The sequence below is a fragment of the Pogona vitticeps genome, chromosome 2 (assembly GCF_051106095.1).
Source record: "Pogona vitticeps strain Pit_001003342236 chromosome 2, PviZW2.1, whole genome shotgun sequence".
Taxonomy (NCBI): domain Eukaryota; kingdom Metazoa; phylum Chordata; class Lepidosauria; order Squamata; family Agamidae; genus Pogona; species Pogona vitticeps.
In genome coordinates this window covers 17,226,536-17,250,268 of record NC_135784.1, presented here as the reverse complement: position 1 = coordinate 17,250,268, position 23,733 = coordinate 17,226,536, and the positions used below count along the sequence as shown (strand labels likewise).

The following is a 23,733-nucleotide window of genomic DNA, read 5'->3' as shown; positions in this document are numbered from 1 at the left end:
AGAATACCGAACTCCCACAGTCTGGTTTCTTTGTGGGAGTCACACTTTTTCTGCAATCATATCAACATTGAGGAATCATAGAATTTCCTTGCCTGGGAGATCTGTAAATTTCTGTAGGGTTCCTGGGGAATCAGATATCCTAATGAAGTTCTGACCGGTAAATATCAAAGACATCATATAGGGGAGAGGTGATAGAAATAGGAGAACCTTCAATAAAAGCAGTCATCTTTCTATTGAAAGATCTCATACAAAGTGGAAAGCTTTGAAATGAACAGAATGTGGGAACAGCTTCAGTTTGAGTAGAAACTTAAGGATACTTTTAAAAATACCCACATGGGAGCAATTTTATAAGTCTGTGTCGTGTGTGGAAAGGGTTTGAGTGTCAGTGGAGCATATATGAAAAGTTGAAGAATTCGGGGAAGGGGAAATTCCCTCCATATCACATGCTTGCCATGGGAGCAAGATTTGAGAACATCCTAAGGAACTGACAGGCAAACTCCATGTTTCCTTACATGGATAAAAGTTGATGAAATAAGCCATAGAGACACCTGTTAGAAAAGTTGACAAAATGGCTGGGAAATCATGAAGTCTGGACACCCACTTTTACATTATTTGTACTATTTCCATCAATATGTTATAGCTTGCTAATATATTACTCCTATAAATTTTTAAAAAACAATTAAAAACATTGATGTTTCGGCAGGCCTTCCCCTCAACCAATTCCTGGTTTTCCCTCTTTTTTCCTCTCTCCTAGTGTCTGTTTCATCTTGTCCGAAGTTTGTCCCCTTTTAAAAATTGTTTTCATTATATTGTATCATGCTTGTTGTAAGCCGCCTAGAGTGGTCTTAAGTGACTAGATAGGCGGGATATAAAATAAATAAATAAATAAATAAATAAATAAATAAATAAATAAATAAATAAATAAATAAATAAATAAATAAATAATATTTAACTTCTAAATCCAAGTTCACTTTCTGTGTCTCCCCCTCCCCCCATGAAAAAGTTTTCCTTTTCCCATTTTAGGGAGAACCATTCCGTGATTTCTGAATTTATAGACTTAGAAATATGTGTTTACCTCACCTTCCCCCTTCAAAAGGTGGCTTAAATAATTAAAAGACAGTATTTGAAAGCTGAAAGCAGCAAGTTTACAAATACAGTATTTAAAATATTTAAAATATCTAACCAAGAACAAACATATATATACACACACATACACACAAACAAAAGAAAACCAAAGCTACACCAAAAAGCACATTCCAAGCAATAGGCTTCATGTTTGGTATTTATTTATTTCATTTATTTACTGCTGCTTAGCTGTCCTTTTCTTCCTATTCTTCACCTAAGTCCTATTTCAAGATTTTTTAAAAAAATGAATAAATAAATCTGGCCATGGTTTATTTAATTGTTTGGGGTTTTTTGCATCTTCCTTCAGGCCACAGAAGTCTTAAATTGCCTCAGGGAGATTGGGGGAGGGGTGAGGGTCTGCCTCTCTGGAGAGGGCAGTTACTAGGGTCCTAAAGCTTTGCTGGAACAAACAAGCTATTTCTTGGTGGGTGGGAGATTCTATTTTAACAGACTACAAACAGAACTATTGTTATGATAAAGGTTCCTTCCGTTCACATATTTAATTTAATTGCAAAAGGACCAGCCTCCTCTCTTCTCGCCCCCCCCCCAGCCTATCTTAGTTCTCAGTGGGGAGAAAAAACTCCATGCAGTAGTTTATTTCTGGCAGCAGAACTGGAACCCATAGACAAAGACTACATTGCCCTAAATTGAGAACAGGGAACTATTAATGGAGGGAAAGCAGTACTCTTGGTGGAGTATTAGATCTACATTTGCAATGATCAGTTGATGAACAAACTACTTTTATACTAGTAAAAAGGCAAATGTGAGTCTATTAGAGGGCTTTCTCTAATATCTTTAGCGCTGATTGTATGTTCAGAAAATAGCCAGTCATGAGTTCTAGAAATGTTTTTAGGGGATTCTCTTTCTCCTGCAGAGGGAAAAAATACATAATAAAATTCAGTCTCTTGTGAGTTTAGGTTTGATTTGCTGTAGACCCAGGTTACTTCTCTTTCTAGGAGTCTGGCTAGGTTTTCTCCCAGGACATGGGAGGAATAATTCCTTCCCCATTTATTTTCCTTGTTTCCCACTTTTCACATCTTTACACAGCCACTGGGAATACCATAAAATGAATTTTTGTAGCTTTGGGTAGAGGGTTGGAATGGAGCTAGAGAGATGTGGGTTCAAGTCCCTGTTCAGCTGTGGGAACACATCGGCAGGAGTAAACCACTCTTTCAACATAACATACCTCAAAAGTCTCTTTAGAGTTGCCATTACTAATGGCACATACATTACACTCCCACTATGTATGGAAAAAAGTATAGTGTCCATATCTCCAACATAATTTGTATTTTGATAGCATTTGATGCTTGTGAAATAAAGATTATGCAAACTCCAAATCAATTAATAAAAAAATTATTCTCCCAGATAATTGATTTTTTAAAAAAAATTCCATATGTGCTTCTTGACACACCTGCTTCCCATAACGCTAAGAGGTTCTTGATGATTTCTAACTGGTTCCCAGCATTTGCTGCTATTGTTCCACTTTTTCATCCAACAATCTAGCTAAACCACATTATATCTTCTCACCTCCTAACGTCTTTATTTTTTCTTTGAAAAATACATTTTCTCCAATGTAAGCTTCTAACCTATATACATATTTCCTTTTTAATAAATAATGAAAAATTCTTTAAATTTTCTAGAAATTTCTAGGGTGTTTAAAGGGGAAATCAACAAACTGTTCAGTCCAAATTTGCAACATGTTTTTAAAAAAGGGGTCTTCCAACTCTTAACAAGTATGGTTTTTTTCTTTAGCTGGTATTCTCTTTATTGTCCTTTATCCAGTGGTCCCCAAAGCTTTTGACACCGCAGACTGGTCTAGCATGTGTGTGTGGTTGTATGCATGCAGGAGCACTCTGCGTGCATGGGAGTGGGCATCTGTGTGTGCGACCTTGGAGTTTGCCCTTTTCCAAGAGGGCAGTAGGTGAGGCTTCTGGTCAGGTCCCATGGAGTATGCGCCAAGGCACCCAAACGTCCTTACCCTGCACGTGGGCATAGTGTAGCCATCGTTGCTTCAGGACTTCTTTTTCACTCGGCTCCCCACACCCTGTGTGGCAGCTGCGTAGGTTTGAGATACGCCATTGGGGCAAGCACTTCTGCACCATGGCTGTGACAGCGCTACTGGAATCGGTCTCCACAAGTGGGTGGGTGACACTCTGCCTGCAATAGGTCTTGGAGTGTGACTCCTATAATTCCTGACCCCTGACCTGTTGGTGTGGCTGATGGGAACTGTAACACAGAGAATCTGAAGAGAATCTGAAGATGTTGAAAGCCACTTTCAAGTCTGCCTTAGCCAGATTTAGGGTGTCATTTTTTAAATGCCATTCCTGTGTGACAAATTGCTGGTTAGCTATTTAATTTGTTGCTTCTGTGTGTTTTTTTTTCCTTACCAGGCAAGGGGAAAGGGTTAGGGTTGATTCTTTGGGTGATGTTCAGCTTCACTTGGGTGGTTGAGACACACTGTGTTTTTTTTAAGCTTTAAACAAAGTGTCTTGGACCAGCTCTGCTAAGAACACACGAAGCTGCTTAATACCATGATCCCCACCCATGGGTTCCTCTCTCTCTGTTTTGTCTGCAGCAGAGCTGGGCAATGTGGTGTCCTCTAGATACTTTGGACCAGGGTGGATGTGATTTAAATGGCAATTTAAATTAAAAATATTGGATTATTTTTACAAAAATAATACTTACATCGTGACTTAAATGAAATTGTTTTAACAATATCATTGATTTGTATCCATCCTGCTTTCGACTACAATTCCCATAATCCTTGATGTTCAGACTGTGGGAGCTGGAATCCAAAATACCTATGTACCACCCCCATTGCCTCTCTTTGGTCTGCACTCACTGGCCACGGCTCCCCATGTTTTCCCCAGAACCCCAGCTGGACCCTGGGCTCTTCTGCACACCGAGCTGATGCTCTAGCTCTGAACTAAATCATCCCCTTCTCTACCTTGGCAGGCTCTCAGACACCGTGGACAGCCACCTGCTAGATCTTTGCATCATGGTCTTCCGAGCCACCTTCATCAATGGCAGCAAACTGAGCCTGGGGCGCCTAATGGCCCACAGCAAGCGAGCGGTAAAGAAGTTTGTCAATTGTGATGTGATGCTGGAGCCGGGCAAGTACGCTGTGGTGTGCTGTGCCTTCAACCACTGGACCTCCTTGGTGACAGGCACCTCGTCCTCCTCTTCCACCGGCCAAGGTAGCAGCAGTTCGGGGGGAGATGCTGCTGTTGCTTGCTTACAGCTTATATTTTAAGAGGAATTTTTTTTAAAAAAGATGACAAAAAGCCATCTTCTGTGTTGTCAGAATACACTACAAGCTTGACCTTAATTTTCAATTAAGCTTGTTCTCATTAGATACTGTAAAAAGGCCTTCCAAATTGTCAACTAGATAATAAACTGAATTCATTTATTGAAGCTTCTAGTTTCAACATTTTTCATGCCCGTGTTTTTTGTTTTGTTTTGTTTTTGTCTAAAGGGAGCCGGGAGCTTGTCTCAATGGCCTTTGAGTACTTTTCCAAACTTGGTCCTTGCATGGTTCTTCTGAACGTTGCCCTTCCTGCACAGAATCTTGAGCCTGTATTGCAATGAGAGAAAACCCGTTTGTGTGCTGGGTTGTGGGGTTTTTGAGTGTGTGTGAGAGAAGGAGAGACTAGGTGGCAGGATGGGCAAGGTGGGATGGAGCGGAGACTGCCTTCTTGCCAGTGGAGCCTTGCGGTCTGACATTGCCTTCCTTGCCTAAAACAGTAAGACAGAATTTTATCTCCGCAGAATAAGGTCAAATTTGTAGATGACAGTTTCCCACCTGGGCCCAAGTCGGTTGGCTTCCCTGAAGGGCATAGAGTCCAGCAGCGAGTGAAGCAGTGGCTGAGGCCCCATGAAATCAACTGTAGCATCTTCAAGGACCGTTCAGTCAAGTGGTCTGCAGTGATGCGTCTACACATACTACATGGGGGTCTCTGTAGCCCAGGGTGGGAGTGATGCTAGCCATGGTCTGCAAGTCCCCAACAAGGCCATTTTTATGCCCTAACTAAGCTCCCGTTTCTCTCCTAAACCCAAGAAGAATCATGCCTCCAGAAAGAACATGTCTCTACATGTATGGCACATTGTTCTTTCTTTCTCATTATCTGCCATTCCTTGCTTTCTCTCATCACTGTCGCTCCTTGCCTCACCCACCTAGAGGGGAAGGATAGGAAGGATAGATCACCCTTCCAGAAACATGTGTGGAATTTTGGAAGAGGGCAGCATGAAGCTGGCGCAAACATAGCCTGTCCACCCAAGACAGTCGGTTCCCCCATTGCCCTAAACCAGTGAGAAGTGTGTCGCTATTTTCTAGCGTGCCTTAAATGCCCTTCTCCCTCCAGTTTCTTGAATGTCTCACAGTTCGGGGCTTCTTTTGAAACCTGTCAGGATTAATTGGTTTTGTATCACATCTTTTTAGGTTCTTAAGTGCTCTGGCTGTGTTGGCAGAAAGGCCTGAGTTGGTGGAACGAGTCATGATCACACGGAGCATATGTTCCGAAGGAGCCTACCAAGTCCGGCTTTGCAAAGATGGCGCATGGACCACTGTGCTGGTGGATGACATGCTGCCCTGTGATGAACGTGGCTACCTTCTCTTCTCTCAGGTTAGCACTGAGCTTGATTTGGCCATTAATAGCCATGATAGCAGGACAAACTACAGAAGGAGGGTTCTGCAAGAAACAGGAAGATATCTAACAAAATGAGAGGGCTGCTAGATGGTTAAATACCGAGGGATTTCTTCCACTTATAAAATGGGTGAACTCAGGGTATTTTTTTTCTACTGACCGCATGACATGAAGACTTAATTCATACTGGTCCAGCCCTTTTTTTCTGTTAAAGCAGCTTTTTTCCTCCTCTGCTCCTGATGAGCATGGGAGAACAAATCACGAAGATAGGTTCAAGCCACACAATGTATACAGTTACATAATCCAGTTTTTTCTAAGAACATATTACCTATGCTCAATTCTCAGAAGGTTAGGAAAGTTGCTTTTTCTGGACTACAGCTCCTAGAATCCTTTGACCAGTACAACTCGTTGCAGTCCTAACAAGTAACTTTTCCAGATGTGGTTTTAACAGCAGATAGGGTACATGCCTTGGCTGTAAAAGGCAGAGTTTGGAAAATTCATGTTTTGGACTATAACTCCCGGAATCCTCCAGCCTACGTAGCTCCTGGCTGTGCTATCTGGGGGAGCCTAAAAGTCACTCTGTGACCTTCTGAAACTCTCTTAAACTGTGGCCAGCAAGCTAAGTTGTCGGTGCCCTATAAGATGCAAGTACACTTAAATATAGAGACAAGCAAGAAGTCAATTTGAAATGACGACATCTCTTGACAAGGCTTGTTCTAAAACCTGTGTCTTATTTTCCATCCCTTCCTTTCTTCCAGGCCCAGAGGAAGCAGCTGTGGGTGGCTCTCATTGAGAAGGCCCTGGCCAAACTCCACGGTTCGTACTTTGCCCTCGAGGGCGGGTACGCTATAGTAGCCTTTGCCACACTAACCGGCGCCCCCTGCGAGAGACTGATGCTGCAGGTCAGTTCCACTAACCCTCGCGTGGAGCCCATTGACACTGACCTCATCTGGGCCCAAATGCTGATTTCTAAGGAGGCTGGGTAAGAGGAGGGAGGAGGGAGGGTTTCCCCCTTCAGCCTTGAGGAGCATAACGCCGTAGCATGAGTTTTGAAAGGGCCGGTTTCCCCCTTCCGTCTGAGGCAGGCTAGAGGGCCGGTCCACAACAAGGCATGTCTGTTGGGCACTTTGCATTCTGGTCTGAGCATGGAAGTATTGTTTCGGGGGGTCCATAACACACAGAATCAACTGGCCAGGAGATTTAGGAGTTGTAGTCTCTCCCTGCCCCCCCCCCCCAATTTTTCCCCAGCACTAGTTGATGATGCAGCATGGAACTGAGAAAAAGGCTTTTTTCTTGAGTAGCTACAAAAATAGACCAATTCACACTCATGTCACTGTAGTCCTCCTGAACCATGAAATACAAGGCTGATGTTTGGAATCTATGGTTGGGTTGTTGGTTGTGGTTGGGTGGACCAGGGATAGAGCAGGGAAAGAAGAGCAGTGCCAGAGGGTCAGCCAAGGCCGAGAGATGGTCAGTGAAGCCCACAGCTATGCAATGGAAGCCTTGGAGGGGCTCCCTTTTAGAGAACCATGGAGTTTCTTAGAGAAACTTCAACTTGTAAGCTCCAGTGTCCACTGTACTGCTGGCATGTCATCGGGAAAGCCAGTTTCAGCAGGTGCTTTCTGAATGGTCCAGATCAGAGCTTAAAGAAGTTGTTTTTTAGACTGCAATTTTTGGAATCCCTTGACCTTGTCGGCTCTGAGGTTGTAGGGCGCGTGGTTTGAAAGCTGTGTTCCTGGTGACTGTGAGCACTCAAGGGTTCAGTTCAGCTTTTGCTCTCAGCTCAGGGAAGAGAGAAGATGGCTGCCACCAGCTGTTCTGTTTTATGCCAATGTGTGCTTCCGGTGTAGAGACATATTACTTCTCAGCCAGAGTGCTTTGGTCTTGCCTGATCTGTTGACACAGGGAAGGAGGTTGAGAGAGAGATAAGTGAAGCATAAAATGTGAGGTGAAATGCTGAGGTGTATCTCTGTGTTGTTAGTGATTATTTTTATTTCCAGTCTGCAAAAAGCTTCTTTCCCTGATTTTGCATGTAAAGTTGCTGCTAAAGAGACAGGAGGAAATCAAGATCCGCCCCCCAGTCAGTTGGCAGCCCAAAGGGTAGAAGCTTTAGACAGTGTCTGTCAAAATTCTCCAGCAGATAGATAGGCAATTTCTAGAGCACTGGGGAGGGGGTGGACCACACAGGCATGAGAGTATTGAACCCCCTTAAGACATGGCAGAATTCCCCACATGCACCCTAAAAGGCAGAAAGGGACTTGATACGTCAATAAAAAAAATGAATATCTGAAGAGTATGGAAGTACTAAGGCCAGAAGCCTCAGGGGCATGTGGTAAAGATCACTAACATGATCACACTTGAAATGAATAGTTTCAAGCCCCCTTTAGAAGGTGATAATGAACGCACACACACAACCCAAAAGCATGAAAGTATAAAAATTGCTGCCATCCGCCACTTTGAATGCCTACATGCACTACTCTTTTGCACGCAACAGTGGCAACCCGCTTTGCTCTGAATGTTGAGTGTGGGGGCAGCAACTGAGGATGATTGCAGCTTGAACTTACGGAAGGGCAATGGGAAGAGGCGTACACGTGATGCAGCTGGCTGGACAGCAGTGTGTGGAGGTGCTGTTGGAGATAAGCATGTCCGCATGGAGTTCTCTGCAATCAGAGCCTTGGCAGCATGTTGCGAAAGAGCAGCTACAAGGCAGCCCATGTTTGCCAAGCTTCTGCAGTACCACTAACAAGACATGAAGTATATCAAACCCCCTACTTTTCCAACGGTTCTTTGGGGAACCTGTGACTTTCCAGATGTTATTGGACCACACCTCTCCTTATCCCTGATACTGCTTCGGGGGTTCTGAATCCTGTAGTCCAGAAAAGTCACTTTCCCAAGTTTTCCTTCTTATGCACACAACCTTTGTGTAGTCCAAAGAACACGAAAACAGGCTGGTTTGGGTCCAAACAAATATTGATTTAGGCCAACTTCCTGCTTTGCTGTCGGGTCAACCAAAGAGGCCTCTGGGAAGCCCTGAGTGGGGGCTTGGAAGGGCAAGCAGCCTTCCTCATTTTCTGTCCTCCAGTTTTGTTCTCAGGCACCCGGGATTCAGAAGATCCCTCCACCTGTCCGTTGCTAAGAGCTGCCGATAGAACAATCCATTCCGTCTGTCTGTTGGCTCCATTGGAAAGTTAGTCCAACACATGGCCGCCGCCGCATCTTCTGGCGGTCAGTTCCACAAATTAATTGTGGGTTATCTGCACATTGTCGGGACTTGCAGAATTCCCCGTTGGTTTTGTTGGTTGTGGGATGCTGTGAGTTGTGATCCAAAGTAATTTTTCCAGGCTTTGCTTATGTGCGATTTTAGCTTATCCCGAATCTTCTGCCAGTCACTTACATTTGGTGACGCAAGGTTGCAGGGTTATCAAAGGCGGACCAAAAAATGTCTCTCTGCTATTTCTGCACCATATTTGCGGTGTTATAATGCCCTCCCACTATAGTTTTTTTTCACCGAAAAAGCCCCAATTACTGTATTTATAACACGACAGCTGGCGATGCTTTCAGAGCAGCTCACATTCTAAGACAAAAGGCAGAACAATCCGTAACCTCCCTAATCTAAAAAGGAAAGAATAGCTTAATTTACAAAAGATTTTTTGAGGTCTGTTTAACAGGTCAGTAAATTTCCCTTGTTTATTCATTTATTATTGACAGAAACCAAAAGGAGAAAAGCCGGGCAGGGAAAGCAAAAATGAGAAAACTCAGCCCCAAGTTCTTAGTGTTATGAACATCACTCTTTTTTTCCATCCTGCAAGCCTTTACCACTCAGGTAGTCTGTCCATGTCTATGTATTATATACCTCGTTGGCCCAGTGGCACTGAAATGGCTCACGAGAGAGGGAATCATAGAATCATTGAGTTGGAAAGGGCCTATAAGGCCATCAAGTCCAGCGCCCGCTCAATGTCAGGATCCAAATAAAAGCAGATCGGAAAGATGGTTATCTAGTTTTCGCTTTAATGTTTCCAGGGTTGGAGCACTCACCATCTCCCAAGGTCATTGGCTCCACTGTCGTACTGCTCTAACAGTTAAGATGTTTTTTCTGAAATTCAGCGTAAATCTGTCACTTGGTCCCTTTATTCCATGTTCTGCACTCTAGGATGATTGAGAACAGATCTTGCCCCTCTGTATGACGACTTTTCAAGGATATGAAAATTTTTGTATTTCCCCTCAGTCTTCTTAAGGCTGAATGTGCATAGTTCTTTAAGTCTTTCCTCCTAGGGCTTGATTTCCAGTCCCCTGATCACCCTTGTTGCCTTCCCCTGAACTTGCTCTGTTTGTTGGCATCCTTCTTAAAATGTGGTGTCCAAAACCGGACACAGTACTGTAGATGCAGCCTAACCAGTGCTGAATAGAGGGCGACTAGTACCTCAACGATGTAGGAGACGCTTGCTGCATACTGGTGCCTCCTTCTCTCATGGAGGTCTTCCCACATTGCTGATTTAATGTCTTTGTGACCAGTTAGGAGGAGCTTCTTGTGTAGATCACCTTATACAAAAATAGGGATTGTAGAGGTGCTCGCTCTAATTCTGTTTTGGGATCTTTGCTTTTAACATGGTGCTCAAAGAAACTCATATGTCAGTTATGTCCTACCTGTGCAGAAATCACTGGGACCTTCTAGAGCTTAAAAAGGGGACAATTCAACTAGCTTTTCCAAGTGCGTATCATCTTTGTGTGCCTACCAATTCTCCCCCCATTCCCTTTAGCAGCTGCTGTGGAAACTCCTAGGGATGTTGGCTAGAACAAATTTCTCTCATTGTCTTCAAAACTCTTATTTTTTTTGTCCTGTTCAAGCCCTTGTTTGTTTTGAGGTTTTCCTGTCTTTATTGTGATGAGTTCTTCCTGCCTTTTACGGTCAAAAAGTTTGTTTTCTGAGGCAATAAAAGCTCCCTCACCGATGGACATCTGAAGTGCTTATACTATCTTGGTGAGGGGCAGCCCCGAACACAGACTGGCCAGCATCGCTGCAAGTTCATGAAGGTTGTGATAAAGAAGCAGCAATCCTGCTTAAAATGTGAGAGAAATCACATCCGGCACCCAGTTCACTATCTCAGCAATTCTCCATTCCAGCGATATCTACTCTCAAAACAGCTTCCAAAGCAGTCCATCTTAGAACCCCTCTCTCTCTCAGAACCTGCCACAACCATTCAAGCCAACTGTGCACTAGCAGGAGACAAGACCACAAATTTATTTATTTATTTATTTATTTATTTATTTATTTATTTATTTATTTATTTATTTATTTATTTATTTATTTATTTATTTATTTATTTATTTATTTATTTATTTTATTTTATTTTATTTTATTTTATTTTATTTTATTTTATTTTATTTTATTTTATTTTATTTATACCCCGCCTATCTGGCCCACCGGACCACTCTAGGCGGCTTCCAAATATAAAATCAAATAATAAAACATAGACAAATACATAATAATCAAACAAGAACAGCAGTAAAAATAAAAAGGAAAAGTAAGAAAAAATCAAGAGTTGGCTGGAGGGAAGGCCTGAATAAACAGCCATGTTTTTAATTGGGTTTTAAAGGTGCCCAGCGTGGGGGCCGCGCGAATCGCCAGAGGGAGATTGTTCCAGAGGCGAGGAGCCACCGCCGAGAAGGCCCGGTTTTGTGTCTTCTCTTTCCGGGCCTCTCTCGGCGCCTCAGCCTCAACTCCTAACTCGCGCGGGTGATCCGGGTAGACCTTGGTGGGAGGAGGCGTTCCACTAAATATCGAGGTAAACCACCCAGAGACTACTTTAAGCACGACGAGGAAGTATATAAGCAGTGTGGTTTTAGACAGCAACTCCCAGAAATCCTGGCCAGCACAGCTAGTGGTGAAGACTTCTGGGAGTTTTAGTTCAAGCACATCTGCGGGCCAAGGGTTGGGAACCACTGGGATAGAACATTCTGATGGAGTTTTGCAAAGCGGCATGTGTGAATTCACAGGACTATAGTTACAGGTAAGTAACTTGTCCTTTCTGCAGCTAGACAACTAGCACAGTAAAGAAGTGGAGTGGACTTGAACCCTTCTCCCAGAGATACTCATTTGCCTGCATGTGTGTTTTAATTGTAAAGGGTTTTGCCAAATAAGAGATCATTTGGAAACGGCACAATTCCTTCCCTGCAGAAGGTGGAAGTGGCACACTCCGCTCATTCACTTCTGGATTTTGCTCTCTTGTTTTGCTGTAATAATAGATCAGTCCTAAGAAGCACAAAGCGGTTCCTGCTTCTGCAACACCGGCATTTCAGGGAAAGATATGTCTTAATTAGACTGGTACCTGACATCCTTTATATTTCTCTTGTCAATATCCACCTTACCTCATGGGGAAAATGACATAATACATCATTCAGATAAGATACATGGTTCCCAAGACTGCTTCCCTCCAGTTGATTCCATATGCTAAGCCATGCAATATAAATCTTTGTTGTCTTTCTCTCTCTCACTCACTCTTCCCATCCTTCTTTTTTCTTTCTTCCCCATCCTTCCCTCTTCAGTTTTTTTAATGTGTGCATCATCAGGTGGCAAAATAAAAGTGGATGATGCAGCCTATGAAAATATCGGCCTGCGTTCACGACACGTATACTCCGTATTGGATGTACGCGATGTTCAAGGATGAAGGTAAGGATATCAAGCTATCTGCATCTTTTTTTTTAAAAAAAAAAGAGTAGGGAACATGTAAGAATCTTAAGCCCCTTCTGAGAGCAGGTCTGACTTGCTTCGTTCTTCTGTCCTCCAGGTTGCTGAGACTCCATAGCCCCTGGGGTTGCTTCTCGTGGAAAGGCAGTTGGTCTGACGAATGGCCACATTGGCCAACACACTTGCGGCATGAATTGATGCCCCACAGGAGCAGAAAAGGAATCTTCTGGATGGAATACAGTGACTTCCTCGGGTATCTTCATGTGTTGCATAAAGCCAGAGGCACCCTATGTCCCTGAGTTTATAATGCTGCTCCTCACAATGGTTTGGATTTAGATGTGTACTTCAAATAAAGATCAGATGTTTGAAAACATCTCTTGGGTCTGAGATAATAATTTAGGGTTTAAGCACTGGGCTAGGACTAATTTGTCCACATTTCAAATATGTTGCTTCTTTTGAAATTTTGATGATGGTGATAATTTTGCTTATTCCCGGTGACTATCATTTTGGAATATTTTGAGATCTCTTTTGACTTAAGACTGCAACAGCTATTTGACTGATCTCTTCTATTAAGCAATTCATATTGCTAGTTAGCTAATGGTTTGCCTAGATAGGTAAGAAGGAGATAAATGCATAGACCTGCAGGAGGCAAATACCATTTTAAACAAGGAGTGTGTGTATCTAAATATGTATGCGTAGCACCTCAAGCAGCGGTTTTCAATCTTTGGCCCAAAGCCCTTTGTCTTTGAATATGCTGGCTAGGGCTTTTGGGAACTGAGATCCTAAATATCCAGAGGACCAGAAGTTGAGAGCCCTCAATTCCAAACAAAGAAAGCCTGCTTCTTGTCAAGAATATATTTTTCATCTCTGTGCAAAATTAATCAATCAAATCTCTTAAAATGAAAATGGGTGCCACCCTGAATAATATATATTGTCAGTCCCTTCCCGTCATCAACCATACTTTTACATTCTCTGTTTGGTAACTGTAGTGCCAAACACAGTATCAAACTGTAGGGTGCAAACCCATTTTAGGCAATGTCTTCAGTCCCTGGTTTGTCAGTAAACCATGTTTTATCAGCAAACCTCATAATACTAACCATTGTTTAAATTAATGCAAGACATGCAAGTAAACTATGATTCGTACTAGGAAGGGGAAAAATAGATGGGGAAAGGTGTGCATGTTGCTGAGTTGTTTTTAGGCATGATTTGCAGGCAGTCCCAGTGATGGGTCTTCAAGTACAGTCTGCTGGTTGTTTCTTCCAAGGCCATGATGCTTTGAAGGGCCAAGCAATTAACACATTAGTGTCTCCATGGGATCAGTATCCACTGATTCATTTATCCATGGTCGGAAAATATTAAAAGAAATATCCTAGAAATATATATACAGTATTTCTAAAGATAGGGTTACCAGAACTGGACACAAGGGAGCCAGAGACGGTCCTATGAACAGCATTTGCTATAATTTGTATTTTCAAGCATCTGCGGGAGTTTTGGAACTGATCCCCCATGGATACGAGGGTCCTGCTGTGCTTTTACCTCTGTATTTCTTTCTTTTTCCATACTCACGGGTCCTTGTTCAGGCTCAGATAGACAATATGGTTCCTTAGGTGTTGTCCATTTCTGGTGATGTAACTAATCACAAGCATTGTCACTTCAGATACCATGTTTTTGGACGATGTGCCATTCAGGCATAGGAGCCATCATTCTCTCAATTAAAAAAATGCTGGTAAAAATAGCTGTGCTCCCAAGCCCCTGACCTTTATGGGAACTGTTAATTTTAACTTCCGTCTAATATTCCACAGGCTGTGCATCTCTTTCTGATCTGTCAGACTGCTCAGATAGCCAGCATATTTTTTAAGCACCAGGCAGGGCTTGGGAGGAATGGCAGCCCTTCTTATCTTGGTCCCAAGAAAGCTGCTCTCCCTCCCCAGGATCTTGCACAGTTGCTGTTAGAAGGGATTTTTTGAGAGGATTCTTTGCAAACCCAGAAGGAAGCGGTGGGGCCCTGCTTTGTTCGGGTCCCCTGCTGCTGTGTAATCTCAGGACTGCAGTGACTGCAGCCGCAGCTGCTTCTGGGGCTGATGGCCGTCTGTTCCTTTGCCAGGTATTTCAACTCAGTGGACATCTGCAAGCTCCATTCAGACTGACACGAGGTCCGCGTGCAGGGCGCCTTTCCAAACCATGCCAATGGCCCCATAACCGTCACTTCGCTGACCGTGCTGGAGCGTGCGGCCTTGGAGTTCGCCCTTTTCCAAGAGGGCAGTAGGTGAGGCTTCTGGTCAGGTCCCATGGAGTATGCGCCAAGGTGCCCAAACGTCCTTACCCTGCATGTGGGCACAGTGTTGCCATCATTGCTTCAGGACTTCTTTTTCACTCGGCTCCCCACACCTTGTGTGGCAGCTGCGTAGGTTTGAGATACGCCATTGGGGCAAGCACTTCTGCACCATGGCTGTGACAGCGCTACTGGAATTGGTCTCCACAAGTGGGTGGGTGACACTCTGCCTGCAATAGGTCTTGGAGTGTGACTCCTATAATTCCTGACCCCTGACCTGTTGGTGTGGCTGATGGGAACTGTAACACAGAGAATCTGAAGAGAATCTGAAGATGTTGACTTCCCTCCGTATTAAAGCCACTTTCCAGTCTGCCTTAGCCAGATTTAGGGTGTCATTTTTTAAATGCCATTCCTGTGTGACAAACTGCTGGTTAGCTATTTAATTTGTTGCTTCTGTGTGTTTTTTTTCCTTACCAGGCAAGGGGAAAGGGTTAGGGTTAGGGTTGATTCTTTGGGTCATGCTCAGCTTCACTTGGGTGGTTGAGAAATACAATAAACAGACTTAGAAACGAATAAACAATTCTATATTTTAAAAAATGTTAAAATTAATTTAATATTCTAAGCAATGCAGTCCTTACGGTAAAGTTTGAAACTTATTTACGTTTCCTTCAAGTCGGAGTTAAGTCACACTGGTGACAACTCGTTTTTCCCCAATATTTCAGACTCGACTCGGAACCCACCCGCCCTTTTTCGGGGAGAAAAAGCTTGTTTTTAATAGGGACTCAAGAGTTGAGACTTGATAACAAAAACTTTCATTCCTGTGTAGATTCCCTCATGCCACGTAATATCTCACTCAGAAATAATAACAAAAAATTCTCAGTCTTGCCTTTATATGACGTGTCTCTTGTGTCCCTGAAGGTGTAAATTCTGAGCCAAATGTTTCCTGTATTCCTGGCATTTCTATTATTTCTCTCTAATGTGGACACTGTGGTGCCTGAGAAGGTGTGAACTCCGAGTAAAGCATTTCCCACAGTCCTGACACTTGTATGGTTTCTCTCCAGTGTGAACTCTCTGGTGAGTCAAAAGGTTTGCATTTTTGGCAAAACATTTCCCACCCTCTTGGCATTTGTATGGTTTCTCTCCAGTGTGGATTCTCTGGTGTCCGAGAAGGTGTGAAATCTGGGCAAAGCATTTCCCACATTCTTTGCATTTGTATAGCTTCTCTCAAGTGTGGATTCTCTGGTGTTTAAAAAGGCCTGAATTCTGGGCAAAATATTTCCCACACTTCTGGCATTTGTTCGGTTTCTCTCCTCTGTGGACCCTCCAGTGTGCAAGAAGAGTTGGCGTGTAAGTAAAACATTTTCCACATTCCGGGCATTTGTAGGGTTTCTCTCCTGTGTGGTTTCGCTGATGCACCTGAAGGAAGAACGTCCTAGCAAAACATTTCTCACATTCCTGACATTGGTATTTTTTTCCTTCTCTGGTGATTTTCTGGTAGCTTGTGAATTGCGGTTCTCTGTCCTCGCCTTTTCCAGATGCTTCATTATTGAAATACATGTTTGCAGTGCGGACCCTCTTGTGAAGTGCAAGTGCCATCCTTTCCGCAAAATATTTCCCACTAATATTGCATTTATAGGGTTGTCCTCCGGCAGAACTTTCCTGATCCGTTGGAGAAACAACAAGCATAGAATAGAAAAGTGAAACAAAAAAATCTCTGGAAGGGTAAAAAGCTCTCTACATAAACCAGAAAGGGCAATAAAGGGAAACAAAGAATGCAAAAAAAGGGGAAATACTGCCATTTTCATCCTTCATATCTTTTGATATGCAGAGGAAGGCATTTTTTCTCCAGGAAACCTTCTAGTGGTTTTTCACTGACTGAGTGAAGCAACTTACAACTTAATAGCCGTGTTCCCGTGTTAATGAAACATGGCCATTTTGTTTTCGTCTGCATCCTCATCTGAATGTGGGGACACGTATCAATATACCAGTTGCGTATTTCTACTACAGTGTTTGAGGAAATGGAAAAGCTTACCCTGGAATGAAATCTTTAGTCTTTAAATTGCTATGTTCCTCTCCCCCCACAAAGAGGTAGGTTAAAGAGTTGGGCCTTTGACTTGAAAACTGATTCCTGTTTTTTGGTTGGATACAAAACCTAACTCTTGGCAAAAAAAACACAAAACAGATTGAACTAACTGCAGTGTGTTCCTCATGCAGTGTGGTGCCCCATTCTCAGTAACAGGAGGAGAAAATAACCCAACAACATGAGGTGCAATTATATAGCAACCCACATCCACCAAAATGCAACCATTAAAGAGATAGGAAATGCTAAATTATGAACGAGATAGTCATGATAATAAACAAAACATCATATAATCTTTCCCACTTAAGTGCAATGAGAAGCAGACAATTCCTTTGTTACAATTCTTTGGTTTTACCAATAGCAGCATTCATGTAATCCGTGCATCTTTTAACTTCTAATATTTCAGAGTACACCCTAGAGCCATGAAACAGATGGGCAAAATCCCAGGAGGATATCAAAACCCACACTGTGCCTTGTGTATGACCACCCCTCCCCTTTTTTGGGGGGGACTGGAAACAGCTTGTTTTTAATAGGCACTGAAGACTTGGGGCTTGGTAACAAAGACCAACCCCCTTCATGGATTGCTGCCTTGTCGTGGCGAGGGGGCTTGAGTAACTCAGAGAAGCTATGGGCTATGCCGTGCAGGGACACCCAAGACGGACAGGACACAGTGGAGAGTTCCGAATGAACGCAATCCACCTGGAGTAGGAACTGGCAATGCCACTCCAGTATCTTTGCCAAGAACGCCCCATGATCAGAAACAAAAGGCTAAAAGATATGATGCTGGAAGATGGGCCCCTCAGGTCGGAAGGCGTCCAACATGCTACTGAGGAAGAGCGGAGGACAAGTACAAGTAGCTCCAGAGCTAATGAAGTGGTTGGACCAAAGCCGAAATGACGCTCAGCTGTGGACGTGCCTGGAAGTGAAAGGAAAGTCCGATGCTGCAAAGAAAAATACTGCATAGGAACCTGGAATGTAAGATCTATGAACCTTGGTAAGCTGGAGGTGGTCAAACAGGAGATAGCAAGAATAAACTTTGATATCCTGCGCATCAGCGAACTAAAATGGACAGGAATGGGCAAATTCAGCTCAGATGATTATCATAGTATTGTGGGCAAGAATCCCGTAGAAGGAATGGAGTAGCCTTCATAGTCAACAAAAGAGTGGGAAAAGCTGTAATGGGATACAATCTCAGAAATGATAGAATGATGTCAATACGAATCCAAGGCAGACCTTTCAACATCACAATAATCCAAGTTTATGCACCAACCACCATTGCTGAGGAGACTGAAATTGAACAATTTTATGAAGATTTACAACACCTTCTAGAACTGACACCAAAGAAAGATGTTCTTCTCATTCTAGGGGACTGGAATGCTAAAGTAGGGAGTCAAGAGATAAAAGGAACAACAGGGAAGTTTGGCCTTGGAGTTCAGAACGAAGCAGGACAAAGGTTAATAGAGTTTTGTAAGAGAATAAGCTGGTCATCACAAACACTCTTTTCCAACAACACAAGAGGCGACTCTATACATGGAAATCACCAGATGGGCAATATCGAAATCAGATTGATTATATTCTCTGCAGCCAAAGATGGAGAAGCTCTATACAGTCAGCAAAAACTAGACCTGGAGCTGACTGCGGCTCTGATCATCAGCTTCTCATAGCAAAATTCAAGTTTAGACTGAAGAGAGTAGGAAAAACCACTGGGCCACTCAGGTATAATCTAAACCAAATCCCTTATGAATACACAGTGGAAGTAAAGAACACATTTAAGGAACTAGATTTGGTGGACAGAGTGCCTGAAGAACTTTGGATAGAGGCTCGTAACATTGTCCAGGAGGCAGCAACAAAAACCATCCCAAAGAAAAGGAATTGCAAGAAAGCAAAGTGGCTGTCCAATGAGGCCTTAGAAATAGCAGAGAGGAGAAGGGAAGCTAAATACAAGGGAGATAGGGAAAGTTACAGAAAATTGAATGCAGACTTCCAAAGAATAGCAAGGAGAGACAAGAGGGCCTTCTTAAATGAACAATGCAAAGAAATAGAGGAAAATAACAGAAAAGGAAAAACTAGAGATCTGTTCAGGAAAATTGGAGATATTAGAGGAACATTTTACGCAAAGATGAACATGATAAAGGACAAAAATGGGAGGGACCTAACAGAAGCAGAAGACGTCAAGAAGAGGTGGCAAGAATACACAGAGGAATTATATCAGAAAGATTTGGATATCCTGTACAACCCAGAAAATGTAGTTGCTGACCTTGAGCCAGACATCCTGGAGAGTGAAGTCAAGTGGGCCTTAGAAAGCTTGTCTAACAACAATCCCAGTGGAGGTGATGGCATTCCAGTTGAACTATTTAAAATCTTGAAAGATGATGCTGTTAAGGTGCTGCATTCAATATGCCAGCAAGTTTGGAAAACCCAACAGTGGCCAGAGGATTGGAAAAGATCAGTCTACATCCCAATCCCAAAGAAGGGCAGTGCCAAAAAATGCTCCAACTACCGTAAAATTGCACTTATTTCACATGCTAGCAAGGTTATGCTCAAAATCCTACAAGGTAGGCTTCAGCAGTATGTGGACCGAGAACTCCCAGACGTACAAGCTAGATGTCGAAGATGCAGAGATTATGGAGAAAGCCAGAGAGTTCCAGAAAGATATCTACTTCTGCTTCATTGACTATGCAAAAGCCTTTGACTGTGTGGACCACAACAAACTATGGCAAGTTCTTAAAGAAATGGGAGTGCCTGACCACCTTCTCTACCTCCTGAGAAACCTATATGTGGGACAGGAAGCAACAGTTAGAACTGGACATGGAACAACTGATTGGTTCAAAATTGCGAGAGGAGTACGACAAGGTTGTATATTGTCCCCCAGCTTATTTAACTTGTATGCAGAATACATCATGCGGAAGGCTGGACTGGATGAATCCCAAACTGGAATTAAGATTGCCAGAAGAAATATCAACAGCCTCAGATATGCAGATGATACCACTCTGATGGCAGAAAGTGAGGAGGAATTAAAGAACCTCTTAATGAGGGTGAAAGAGGAGAATGCAAACAACGGTCTGAAACTCAACATCAAAAAAACTAACATCATGGCCACTGGTCCCATCGTCGTCGTTTAGTCGTTTAGTCGTGTCCGACTCTTCGTGACCCCATGGACCAGAGCACGCCAGGCCCTCCTATCTTCCACTGCCTCCCGGAGTTGTGTCAAATTCATGTTGGTTGCTTCGATGACACTGTCCAACCATCTCATCCTCGGTCGTCCCCTTCTCCTCTTGCCCTCACACATTCCCAACATGAGGGTCTTTTCCAGGGAGTCTTCTCTTCTCATGAGCTGGCCAAAGTATTGGAGCCTCAGCTTCAGGATCTGTCCTTCCAGTGAGCCCTCAGGGTTGATTTCCTTTAGAATTGATAGGTTTGTTCTCCTTGCAGTCCAGGGGATTCTCAAGAGCCTCCTCCAGCACCACAATTCAAAGGCATCAATTCTTCGGCGGTCTGCTTTCTTTATGGTCCAGCTCTCGCTTCCATACATCATGACAGGAAAAACCATAGCTTTGACTATTAGGACTTTTATTGCAAGGTGATGTCTCTGCTTTTTAAGATGCTGTCAAGATTTGTCATCGCTTTCCTCCCAAGAAGCAGGTGTCTTTTAATTTCGTGGCTGCTGTCTCCATCTACAGTGATCATGGAGCCCAGGAAAATAAAATCTGTCACTGCCTCCGTGTCTTCCCCTTCTATTTCCCAGGAGGTGATGGGACCAGTGGCCATGATCTTAGTTTTTTTGATGTTGAGTTTCAGACCGTTTTTTGCACTCTGGTCCCATCCCTCTTTCTCTGATTTAGCGATTATATAAAATTTCTGAAAACGTTGAAGCCGTATCAAAAGACTTTATTTAAAAAAAAACCTAGAAAAAAGGGAGCACCCTGTCCTGTGGACGATTGGGGGGGGCTCTCCACAAAAGGCAGAGGTGTGTGGGGGGCTGGTGTCGGATGATGTCGGCCAGCCTCGCCGGGGCTCCCCTTTTTCCTCCTCCTCCTCCGATGCCTCTTCCCCCCCCATGGACTCGGCCTCCCCCCGAAAACGGCTCCCCTCGAAGCTTCCCCCGCCCGGGCAACCCCGCCGGAGGAAGGAAAGCGGCTCAACCCCTCACCCTCTCTTAGGGGGGGCCTTGGCGGGGATCCTCCTCTCGAGGAGGCGCCTCCCTCCCTCGGCCGGGCTGGGTTGGGGGCCAGAGAGAGAGAGAGAGTTTGGGGTCCACCCACCCCAAGGGGGCTCCTCTGCCACCCTCTCCGGAGGGGGCTCTGCTTCACCCCCCGAAAAGGGCCAGGCAGGGAGCTCAGCTCGCCCGGGAAGGGAAACGCCGCCCAGACGCCCCTCGAAGGAGCTCAAGCCCCCGTTTCTCTCCGGAGCTTGAAAAACGAGACACAGGAAGGGGGGGGGTTCTTTTGGAAGATGACACTTCCTCTGGAGGACTCGCCACTTCCCCTCTAGGAAGCCGCACTCACTACCTTTAACCCTTAGAGAACAGGGACAACAGACACGCCCCCTTTCTGCCTCTCCCGCAACACGACCAAGGGAACAGCCATCCCAACAGCATTCATTGAGTTTTGCTCCTCTGGATTTGCACCAATTCTCACCTTTACCTTTTTCATCACTGTTTCCAAGACCCGGCAGCAACATGTGCGGGAAATCTAATAAACAGAATTATTAACGACTGTATTTTAAAAAATGTTAAAATTCATTTAATATTCCAACCAATGCAGTCCTTACAGTAAAGTTTTAATCTTATTTACGTTTCCTTCAAGATGAAGTACATGATCTGGTTCTATACTTCTTCCAATGTCAGCAAAGAGAAAAGACATACTCTCAGTGATACGGAGTCCAAAAAGGAAGAGCCAATCTTTATTTAGGAAGAGCTGATTGAGCCTGGTAATTATAGGCAGGGATGGGAACTCCAGTCCAGCGACTTCAGTAAATGATAAAAGTAACGAAGTCGGAGTTAAGTCACACTGGTGACGCGATTTTTTTTCCCCTCCAATGATTCGGACTCGACTCGGAACCCACCCCTCCCTTTTTCGGGGAGAAAAAGCTTGTTTTTAATCGGGACTCAAGACTTGAGGCTTGGTAACAAAGATTTTCATTCATGTGTGGATTCTCTCATGCCACGTAATATCTGACTCAGAAATAATAACAAAAAACTCTCGATCTTGCATTTTTATGACGTGTCTCTTGTGTCCCTGAAGGTGTAAATTCTGAGCAAAATGTTTCCTGTATTCCTGGCATTTCTATAATTTCTGTCTAATGTGGACACTGTGGTGCAAGTGAAGGTGTGTACTCCGAGTAAAGCATTTCCCACACTCCTGACACTTGTATGGTTTCTCTCCAGTGTGGACTCTCTTGTGAGTCAGAAGGTTTGCATTGTTAGCAAAACATTTCCCACACTCTTGTCATTTGTATGGTTTCTCTCCAGTGTGGATTCTCTGGTGTCCGAGAAGGTGTAAAATCTGGGCAAAGTATTTCCCACATTCTTTGCATTTGTATGGCTTTTCTCCAGTGTGGACTCTCTGGTGTGTCAGGAGGTTTGAAATACAATTAAAAGATTTCCCACACTTCCGGCATTTGTATGGTTTCTCGTCAGAGTGGGTTTTTTGGTGTGTATTAATGTGTGAAATCTCAACTAAACCTTTCTCACAATCTTGACATTTGTGTGGTTTTTCTCCTGTGTAGAGTCTCTGGGGTGTCAAAAGGACTTGAAGTTTGAGCAAAACATTTCCCACACTCCTCACATTTGAATATTTTGGGTTCTGTGTGGATATTCAGTTGTGCAAGAAAGCTTGACTTGTGAGTAAAATATTTCCTACAGTCCTGGCATTTATATGCTTTGTCTTCTACGTGAACTCTCTCGTGTCTCAGGAGGTTCGAATTGCGATTAAAAGATTTCTCACACTTCTGGCATTCGTAAGGTTTCTCTCCTGTGTGGACACTGATGTAGAAGTAGGGCTGAAGTGTATGTGAAACATTTTCCACATTCCTGGCATTTGTAAGGTTTCGGTCGTGTGTGGACTCTCTGATGTTTCAGGAGGCTTGAATTGTGATTAAAAGATTTCCTACACTCCTGGCATTTGTAAGGGTTCTCCATGTGGACTCTCTGGTGTGTCAGAAGGTGTGAACTGTCTTTAAAACATTTTCCACATTCCTGGCATTTGTATGGTTTTTCTCCAGTGTGGAGTCTCTGGTGTCCAAGGAGGTGTGAACTCTCGGCAAAACATTTCCAACACTTCTGGCATTTGTTCAGTTTCTCTCCTCTGTGGACTCTTGGGTGTGGAAGAAGAGTTGGAGTGTAAGCAAAACATTTTCCATATTCCGGGCATTTGTAGGGTTTCTCTCCTGTGTGGTTTCGCTGGTGCAGCTGAAGGAAGAACTTCCTAGCAATACATTTATCACATTCCTGACATTGGTATTTTTTCCCTTCTCTGGTGCTTTTCTGGTGGCTTGTGAAATTGCGGTTCTCTGTCCTCTCCTTTTCCAGATGCTTCATTTTTGAAATATATGTTTGTAGTGTGGACTGTCTCATGAAGTGTAAGTGCCATCCTTTCCGCAAAATATTTCCCACTAATATTGCATTTATAGGGTTGTCCTCCGGCAGAACTTTCCTGATCTGTTGAAGAAACAAGAAGCATAGAAAAGAAAAGTGAATCAAAAAATCCTCTGGAAGGGGAAAAAGGTCTCTACATAAACCAGAAAGGGCCAGAAAGGGAAACAAAGAATGCAAAAAAAGGGGAAATACTGTCATTTTCCTCCTTCATAACTTTTGATCTTTGGATATGCAGAGGAAGGCATTTTAAACCTTCTAGTGCAGGGGTGTCCAAACTTTCACCTTCCCTGGGCCACATCAGAAGATGAAAATTTGGTTTGGGCCACACATACA

At 43.6% G+C, this 23,733-nt stretch overlaps 1 protein-coding gene, 1 long non-coding RNA gene and 1 pseudogene across 3 annotated transcripts in view; 2 read left to right on the top strand and 1 right to left on the bottom strand.

The window, feature by feature from the left end:
* Nucleotides 1-23,733, top strand: part of LOC144587482 (uncharacterized) — a 117,572-nt gene that overhangs the window by 37,016 nt on the left and 56,823 nt on the right. The gene's annotated exons all lie outside the window — the stretch shown is intronic.
* On the top strand, nucleotides 1,473-12,826 carry LOC140703971 (calpain-15). The gene is made up of 4 exons (XM_072988212.2): nucleotides 1,473-5,747; nucleotides 6,527-6,670; nucleotides 12,312-12,435; nucleotides 12,554-12,826. The coding sequence occupies exons 1-3, from the start codon at nucleotides 5,619-5,621 to the stop codon at nucleotides 12,318-12,320; spliced, it is 282 nt and encodes a 93-aa protein (XP_072844313.2). The 5' UTR covers nucleotides 1,473-5,618; the 3' UTR covers nucleotides 12,321-12,435; nucleotides 12,554-12,826.
* On the bottom strand, nucleotides 21,751-22,944 carry LOC144586938 (uncharacterized; annotated as a pseudogene). The gene is made up of 2 exons (XR_013542040.1): nucleotides 22,917-22,944; nucleotides 21,751-22,620 (listed from the first exon to the last, which is right to left on the bottom strand). The product of XR_013542040.1 is annotated as an uncharacterized LOC144586938 (transcript).

Excerpts from the sequence above, each read along its gene's own strand:
- LOC140703971 (XM_072988212.2), top strand. The coding sequence starts at position 5,619 with ATGATCACACGGAGCATATGTTCCGAAGGAGCCTACCAAGTCCGGCTT. Across the intron at positions 5,748-6,526 it reads GCTACCTTCTCTTCTCTCAG|GCCCAGAGGAAGCAGCTGTG; the intron begins GTTAGCACTGAG and ends CCTTTCTTCCAG.